Raw genomic sequence first — 9,225 nt, 5'->3', positions numbered from 1 at the left:
CCTGCAAGAGGAAGGGGTGGAAAGTGCTTTCACTGAAAAAAAGCCTGTATTGTGAGGCTTAAGGATTTAATGCAAGCCCTGGATCCCACAGGAGACGGAAGTTGGGAACAGGATGACAACACTCGTAACAGCTTAGGTACTGTCACAGTTACTTTTTAAATACCTGTGTCTTACTGGATCCAGCATAAAGAAAAGTGATTCTCTGAAGAGGATACTGGCACTAAAATCATGCTTTTAGTCTTAATATTCCTTCTTCAGCAACATACAAGCACAGCAGGACTGCCAAATGCCGAAATCCTTCTCCGTGATGTTTAACACACACATGTACTGTGCAGCAAAGCAATTATAAACTCCTCCACTGTACCAAGAAATACGTAAAACCTGTTTGTCCTTCATACTCCACCTGGAAACCATCAGGAACCGCCTCCTGCTCGTGCCGTGTTGGCAGGCTGATGAACGGAACCCGACACGCAGGGCCCGAGCCCTAGAAGCACAAGAGATACCATGTGACAAACATTTACGTGAGATACCAGCAGACAGAGCTGGGGAGGTCTGACACGAGAGTCTGTCACCATCTATGCATGCCTTTCAAAATCATCAATTCCCCGAGAAAATGACCAAGACTAACACATATCTGCATCTCAGTGAAAGAAACTGCAAGGAGAAATAATAGTTCCCATTCCAAACACATTCCTAGAAGTCCATGTTTTGACCCAAATTCCCTCTTGAACTACTGTGGAAATGCTGCTGTTTCGTTCAAGCTCATGGAAAAGTCATTAACAAGGCTTTTTGACATGATGAAAAAGCAAGACACTTAAGCACTTTAAAAAGCATGCTCAAGAGACTGACCTCGACAGTGGTGATGGAGCCTCCATTCTGATGTGCTACTGCTGACTCCTGCCCTGTCACCACTGTGGTCACTCCTTCTGGTGACAATGGAGACACACCTGACAAACCATCCGTGTCCAGGACAGGCATAGGGCTACCAGGAATAATACCGGCACTTTTAGCTGCCAAGTCAATAGCACCTTTTGTGAAACAAACAAACAGACAAAAGCAAAACACACATTACAGACCTTTTCTTCAGGTGATCACTTTGTTGCAACTCATCTGAAAGACGATTTTTTTAAATTGCCCAAAGTCGAAATTTACCACACACAAAAAGTGAAAGCAGCAATTATCTGATCAGCTCTATCAGTTGTTCCTCTTCACAGTTCAATGTTTTTCAGCTAAAATGTTTAATTTTTCTGCCCTGTTCCAACACTGTATCAGGTATATTAAAACAGTTTAGAGAAACATCCCAGTTTTCCTCCTCTCGCCCTTTTTTTTGTTTTGTTTTGCAAATCATTAAGTATTTGGTTATGCAATTTCTAGAAGTTTCCTCAGGTTTACTAGAGCATTTCTAAAAACAGTATAGCCGTATTTCGTTATTTTGCCTCTGCCAGCCATTTAGGCTCAAAAAAACCCTTATGTTGCTGCAGGGTCAACCTCACCCAAATCTTTTTAACTCCATGTAAAACACCAGAGTGTCTTCCTCTATGTAAAATGCTGAAGCAGTCATTGCTTTCACCTCACTAATCACTTTAATTACGGGACCCGTTCTTTTGTTGCAAGACAGCATCTGCTTGGGGTGCACTGGAATGTTTTTTTCTTGCAGAATTCATAATCGCACCTGAGGTAGACAAGCTGGTTTTAAGTGTCTTTCAAACATGTCACAACCTCTTTTTAAAGCAGTCTTGCAACAAACTCTCATCAAAATGCTCAACTTCAGTTCCAAGATCTAAGCCCTCGCTTTGCAAGTCAGACACAGCAAAGGAACCTAGTTCAGCCTGTCCCCTGCCCCGACTGCTCCCTCTCTGCGGCCACACAAAGCCACTGCGAGTAAGATTTTATTAACACAGCTCTGCTCTCCACCTTCCAAAGGCACTAATGATTTTACCTAGGGAACAGAAACCAACAATGTCATGTCATACAGACCCTGACAGGCCATGACTCTCTGTTTAAGAAAATACTTACTAGACAGATGGTTGGTAGCCTGTGTTGGAAGAACTTTGGGCACAATTGGTCGAGAAACAGCAGCTTTAGTCAGCGAGGACTGGATCGGCCGAAACGAACCTCTCCCTAGGGTGAAGGATTAAATCTTGCTCAAGAAAATGAAGCCTAATGTCGTTAACCACCATTCAAAACACAGTTCAATGGAAGCGAACAAATTCTGCACAGCAGCAAGCTCCAGGAATCCGAGCCATGGAGATGACAAAACCAGCTTGATGCAACGCAGGTAGCGCAAGCTAACCAGTGCTTTGCCACAAAAATGCAGCAGCAAGTGCTGCTGTGTTACTGAAGCCGTTTTTTTTCTTTCCAATGAGGAAAACCTTTAAGACCCAACGTTCATTTTGAGATTTAAGCTGATGGCTCACCTGTACTATCACTGTACTCAAGAGGGTATCGGCAGAAAAATGGGCAGTATACTGATTCACAGAATCACAGAATGTTCGGGGTTGGAAGGGACCTCTGAAGATCATTTAGTCCAACCTTCATCCCAGCATACCTAACCACTACACCATAGCCTCAAGTGCTAGATCTACATTTTTTTTTAAACACCTCCAGGGTTGGTGACTCCACCACCTCCCTGGGCAGCCTGTTCCAGTGCCTCACCACTTGTTCAGGAAAGAACTTCCTCCGAATATCCAATCCAAACTTACCCTGATGCAACTTGAGGCCATTTCCCCTTGTCCTGTCATTAGTTTATCCTGTATCAAGTTTAAACACTATCCCAGGTACTACAAAAAGTTTGCTATAAAATCTAGATAAATAATTGCACCCTACAGAAAAGAAATTCTTATCTAACTACTTTATTCCAAAATTTTGTCTCTTTTTAGAGAACTCCTTGCTCTTCCCTGCTTTCAATACTGGGAAATGGAACAAAAAAATTTCAGTTCTAATCATGACTTGCGTAACAATGGTCCAGGGGCACGATCCCATGAGCCTGCAGGAAGTGACTCAAGCAACTGGTAAATGACTCTTTTGCTTTTGAAAGAGTATTCTCCTCTTTTTAGAAACTATTCTGGCATACAGTTCTAAGGGACACTTTCCAGTCCACCTCACAGTAGCATAAAAGCGATAGAAGATACACAGACTCACCTGTGATGGATGAGTTGGATAAGATAGAAAAGGAACAGACATGCTGGGACGGATTTCCAGATGGTCTGGGGAGCAACGTTCTCTGTGTGAGAGAAACAACAGTAAACCATAACATATTTAAACACAGAACAGAGGATAAAGCTCATCTTCTAAGGCACTGAAATTCCTAAGACCTTCTCAAATAAGCAGAGGATTTACATGGCATGACTGTCACACAGCTGATCACCACAGTAAGTCTGTGTAATTTTGAGAAAGAAGCTACAGAGAGGTATGTTTTCTCTGTGAATGTAAGTGCTAATTATAACTACAATCCCTTCTGAAAATACTTGCAGTAATTTTTCAGTCTCCCACAGAATTACAGCAGTGATCTGAACGATGCCATCTCGTCTGGGTGCAAGCTGATCTTTCATTACAATTAACCAAGCACAACTTAATGAGGCCGGTGTAGGTACTTGGGAGCTCTTAAAACAAGCGTAATTGCATGGACCAGAATATTTCAGTGCCAAAAACCAGTACGTATGTAATTTCTAAGTCTTCTACACTTACACAAAGCAGAGGAGACAAAAAGACATATTGACACTTGGTAACTTTCCCCGAAGAAGCTTCCATTATTTCGGTTTTACTTTTTCTTGCTTGTTCTCCCCCTGCCTGTGGTTTCACAGGAGCATGTGCCTTCATGCTGGGTTACCGGCGCAGTCTCAGGAGGTGAATGCCTGCCTACCACCAAAGTGCCATGACAACAGGCTGCCTCTTCTATGGATCTCTTTGCGAGTCCCATTTTTGTCAAGAAATCACTGTTCTTTCAAATGGTGTTATGTTTTATTTCACTATGGAGGGTTTATACCCACCCCAGTTTAACAGCCATTAGCAAGAAGAAAGCAAGAAAAAATATTTAAAAGAACACTGGGTTGCAGCAGCACTGGCAGCTCTCACAGTGACAGCTGGGGCCACCACCGGAACATGTTGCTTGTGTATATCAGTGCCCGCCGGCCCAACCAGCAGAACCTGAGGGACATTTTCATTTTTTCCAAACCACCTCATGCACTGGACTGCTGCTGTTGTTGACACTCCTCACAGAAAGAATGTTATGTGGCTGCGTACAACACAGACTAAAATGCTCATCCCTTCCTATGTTCAGCTTCGCTCTTCCAGCGGATGTATGAGGGAAGCCCAGTTTCTAATTTCAGGCAGGTGCAAAATCATTACGGCACTATCGATATCTATCCAGGAAGCAAAACAGGCATTTCACACTTCACGAATTGTTCTGACCTGTACTACTAACGGCTTTCGCAAGTGCCTGTTCCGTAATTTCCTTGGCTTTGGCAAGAAGAAGTCTGACTGCATCTGCGCAAGAACAGGAAATGCATTATAAAGTATTTAAGCATGTGGACACAGAATAAATTATACCCCCTCAAACTCTGCTTTTCAATAAAGTTCTAACTATCTACTAAAATACTGTGTTTGGTTTCAGACAGCAGAATATTCCCACTGCTAGTGCAGGAAAATTTTCCAACAGGAAAGACAAAGCTTTCTCCCAAAAAAGCCACTCCATGTGAAGTTGTTACTGAGTTTGTATATATAAAGTAAAATGAGTATTCAGTTAATACAAGCTCATTGCTGTTTTTAAAAACAGCTGCATTATAAGAAAGACATGTTTTGTTAAACCTGGCAAACACATTTGCTGGAGCAACTCAATTGGAGAGTGAGCCAGTTTCATTGGGCTGCGCGCTGGTACGGAGATTCAGGTCTAATGAGATGTCCCATCAAAGCACAGTTATGTCGCCAAAAATCTAACTAACCTCAGCTAATGTCATACATTAAGCTTGAGCATCACTAGAAGCACTGCTTCATGGGGAAGCCTAAACTTTGTGCTGAGCCAAGAAACTTGTAACATACACTGGATGCTGGCCCAGGCACAATACACTTCTTTTTTTCCTTCAGTCATCTCACTTACACTGATGGTGTCTAAGTGCTGCCGGAAGGTCAGTTCTGCTTCTTTGCTAGGCAAGAACAGTTTCCCGTGGCGGCTGTTGGGCGGGAGAGTTGTCGGAACTGCAAAGAGCCCACCATCGGCATCAGCACTTCCAGAACTTGAAGGACCAGCCACCAAGAGAGGTCTAGGAAGGTTTCTCAAACCTGGATGATTTTAACAACAATTTAAAAGTAGTAAAGTGAAAACAGAAAGAAATGAACTATTTAGTATCCAAAGGATCATACAGAGAACTGGGACTTAGGGATTCTGGCTCTTCCATCATGTGCTTGTGATCTCTTATCATGAAACTCTCGATACTTCAGTTCTCCCACCCACAAACTGACAGCTTCACAAGGACTCTGCAAACATTCACTTACTTTGAAATCCTTGGAAGAAAGGGGTAAAACGTGATTGTAGGCTACTAAGGAAACTAGAATTCAAGCACCAAGTTTTAAGCCCCACACAAACCGTGTTAACAAGTTTATCTACTCAGCTTGTACAAATAGTTGAGGGCTCTTCCCACTAAACAAATTATCTATCCACCATTCCCTTTGCAGGGGAAGGTAATACAAACAAACACTCATTCTACAGTGTTTATGTTTTATTTACACTCCCCATCCCCTGTCTCTTCCCTGGGGTAATTTCAAGTGCATCCCCCATAAAACAATTCTGGCGACAAAGAAATGAAAGAGCGGGGATCCATTTACTACAATACCTTCCAAAAGATGGATTGCCTTAGAAATACATTTGGCACATTGAAATAATGGCATCGGAGCAAAACATCTCCATTTACATTTAACTTGAACAAGTACTGTAGGATTTCACAGTGCTGTGCCCACTCTGCAGGCACCCAGCTAGGATGAAAACCAGTCCATGTCACTCTAAGTCTTATGCAGAACACTGGACTTTATTTACCTAACAAATAAACCTACAGGTTTCATTAGCCTTCTATTCAAAAGATGGATTTGCCACCTCCACCCTGCTGCTCTAGATTTAGTGGTTTTTCCAAAAGGTTAGTTAAAATTATAGTGTGCCAACATATGTAAAAATCAGTTAAATGCAGAACAACATATCAATTTGTGCCTCCTGCCTGGTCAGGTGTTAAGAGAGAATTGTTAAAGATAACAGATACAGTACTGTATTTTCAAAGAAGCAGTAAAGGGATGCAACTATAATTACATAATGATACTTTAAGCACTATAGGTGATGTTGCATTGCATCTGCTGCTTCACTTTTTCTAAATCTCTACACTGTATTTGGTTTTGACTCAAGGAAGCTCTATGTAAATGGGAAGAGGTGTCTGTTTCTAGGGGATCAGACACAAAGTATAGTTATCTTCTTGCTGCTTTTGTCTAGGATCCTCAGCAGATGATCCTTACCCTTAAAATGCTTCAAAAAGGATCTTCAAGGCATTAGAGAAGCATATAATACAACCTCATAAAAACAAATGTCACAAACTAAGCAAGTTTGATTTTATTTGCAAGTCCAATTTAAAAGGTATGTCCTTCAAGCTTGAGCATCTCACTGAAATGGTATGATCTATCTGTTTGGTCTGTTTATTATCGGCTTTTCGCTAGATATTTAAGGAAGTACATCCTTGTCTGCAAGTAAGCACAATGGAACTTTACACCGAGATGAAACTGCCGTAATGTCAGTTCAAAATGAAACCCACACAGAGCACAGGTATGTTTTAGAGCACTAGTTAATTGCTCATGGTCCACTGCTTGTCACAGCACACGTGTGGAAAGGAAAGGGCAGCATAAGAGTCAAAATTGCTCCCAGCAACTCCAGCATCTTCACTGGCTTTTCTACAGCCATAAACCAGCAAACACAACTGGACTGACGAAGAGAACTGAAATTCTTGGTCTGCTTGGCTAGGGCTCACAAGTTATAGCAGCTTTACCTTCTATTAAAAGTAATTCATAACCATTTTTATAATGGCAGAATGCCACACAGAAAATTTTCAGTACTTATTTTATGGAAACACATTATGCTACAGATTTACTCTCCCACTGTGTAAAGCTTTTGCTTTCTTGAGATCCCCTATCCTGTATCAGTCAGCTCCAAACAAATGTCCAATTGTAAGAGTGATTCAAAGTTCTTCTGGACTGTAAACTGTATTATTGGCATGCATTGTTTTTCAAGATTCAAAGCAGTACAGAATTTAGGACAACTCTACAGCAAAGTAACACATATCAAAGTTCTTAAGCAGTTAACTCATAAGAGTAAGAATGCTCATTCTTCCCCTGTTATGTTACTGGGACATACTCATCACGATATGAGGTACTAACGGTCTGACCACTTGAAATGGCTTGGTACTAATACTCACCTGAGGAGCTGGAAGCAGCACCAGGAGAAAAAGTCTTGTTGTTGCGAAGGGCAGGCTGATTTCGTGCACAACCCGGACTCCTGGTGCTGATGGCAATCACCTTTCCTGGAGGAGTCAGGGACTGCTCCTCTTGAGCAGGCTTTATAGGTGACGTGGCAACAGAGCTCATCTCCGGGGTCTAGAAATGCACACACACCAAATGAATACTGTGTACCATTACAACAAATAAATTGTTAAACTCATTGTACTTCAGAAGCTTTAAAAAAAAATAAAACCTGACATCCTACACTGTCTTTAAGTACTCTAACCAATACACCCAGGTGTATGGTGGGCCGCTGAAATTCCCTTCCTGTGCATTTAGCAGCGTGAAGTGTCACTGGTTCAATCTCATTAATTTACGTTACAATCAGGTTAACCCTCAACAAGCTTCACAGACTGTACTGGATGCCAGGATAAAGAAAAAGGAAGAAAAAACCTCAAATGGTAAAGACACAATAATGGAAACAGTGCTGTTTTTAATTCAGTGCAAAACTAATTTTCCTAAACTCTAACCAGCCAGAGGGGTCCTCTGTTTGAAAGTACACCTGGATGAAAATATTTTGCTCTCAAATCTAATCACAGAATCATTTGGCTTGGAAAAGACCTTTAAGATCACCGAGTCCGATCAAGGGATCAACAGATTGGAATTTTTCCCCATCGCTTCTCCTATTTCATCCTACAATACAGCAGTAACAATACACAGCAAGGTGTGCTACTAATTTTCCAGGCCTATCTTGATATTTAAGTTGTTTAAACACTCTTCTAAAAAATGCTCCTTTTTGAAGGAATCCGTGTGCAACCACTGGCATAAAATTACCACCCACACTTGACTGCAACAAAATTTGCTCTGGTTTGTTTTATCCTTGTAATCTTCATTAAGAAGAATGAACCACAGCACAGCTGGCTATTTTGGCTTCCTTAGGTACTATCTTGAGAAAACAGCAGTGAACTACACAATCAATCCTTCCTCTGTTAATGTACCCTGGGTCAAAAATACTACGGTTCCTGTCAGTATTTGATGAAATGCAGCGGGTTTAGGAGACGTAATTTTCAAAAGTCAATGGTATTCCCAATAGGCAGTAAATATCACTCTCGTCGCTTGAATACGTATCAGTCCCCCAGCATTCAGTGCTGCCACAAAAGTTGTCTCCTCTTCTGAAACACAGTGACTATGAAGTGGCATTTGACAAATAAAAGAAAAGGTTACGTTGCTTCTTACTGGAATGCACGATATGGTACAGATCTGAAAGAGCTCCTGTACTTTCCAGCAGCACTACACTACTCGGATTAAAACACCAAGTGCTACAGTGACAGAAAAACCCTGCCAAATGAGAAACGCAGGAGTTTTCCCCCGACTCCTCTTTCTCTCTCTCTCTTTCCCCTCAATTCTAAGGAGATGTCCTTCTTTCTAGTTTGTCATTGTTTAATCATGACATCCCTGGCTGCCACATGTATCACCAGGAGTAAAAGCAGATGCCAAGAGAGGAGACATTACCACAGCTCTGTGAGATGTCAGACCAAATGCCTTCACACTTTAAACAAAGTCTATATCTGGAGCTGTATCTAAGCAAAGATGATTTAAAATTTATAAAATCCTACATTCTTTGTCTATAAAATTAGGATCAAAAAGAGCTCCGAAGGGGGTTAAGTCTGCACCAACAGAGAAAGATCAAAGAACTGCAGTCTTTGGGAATAGCAATACATTAATCTCATCTAGGCTCTGTTTCCCACAAAAAGTCAGACC

The 9,225-nt window shown here is 41.6% G+C and overlaps 1 protein-coding gene across 1 annotated transcript in view; it reads right to left on the bottom strand.

Annotated features, from left to right (window-relative positions):
- Nucleotides 1–364: 364 nt before the first annotated feature.
- Nucleotides 365–9,225, bottom strand: part of CRAMP1L (Crm, cramped-like (Drosophila)) — a gene marked incomplete at its 3' end in the record, with an annotated part of 34,908 nt that continues 26,047 nt past the window's right edge. The window contains exons 10-16 of the mRNA XM_009872407.1: nt 7,443–7,620; nt 5,096–5,277; nt 4,411–4,485; nt 3,142–3,223; nt 2,017–2,121; nt 850–1,028; nt 365–484 (exon numbers count right to left, since the gene is read on the bottom strand). Of these exons, the coding sequence (XP_009870709.1) occupies nt 365–484; nt 850–1,028; nt 2,017–2,121; nt 3,142–3,223; nt 4,411–4,485; nt 5,096–5,277; nt 7,443–7,620 (921 nt within the window). The remainder of the gene's footprint in view (nt 485–849; nt 1,029–2,016; nt 2,122–3,141; nt 3,224–4,410; nt 4,486–5,095; nt 5,278–7,442; nt 7,621–9,225) is intronic.

The sequence above is a fragment of the Apaloderma vittatum genome, unplaced genomic scaffold (genome assembly GCF_000703405.1).
Source record: "Apaloderma vittatum isolate BGI_N311 unplaced genomic scaffold, ASM70340v1 scaffold1907, whole genome shotgun sequence".
In the NCBI taxonomy this organism is placed as follows: Eukaryota; Metazoa; Chordata; class Aves; order Trogoniformes; family Trogonidae; genus Apaloderma; species Apaloderma vittatum.
This window is presented reverse-complemented; position numbering and strand designations above follow the sequence as displayed.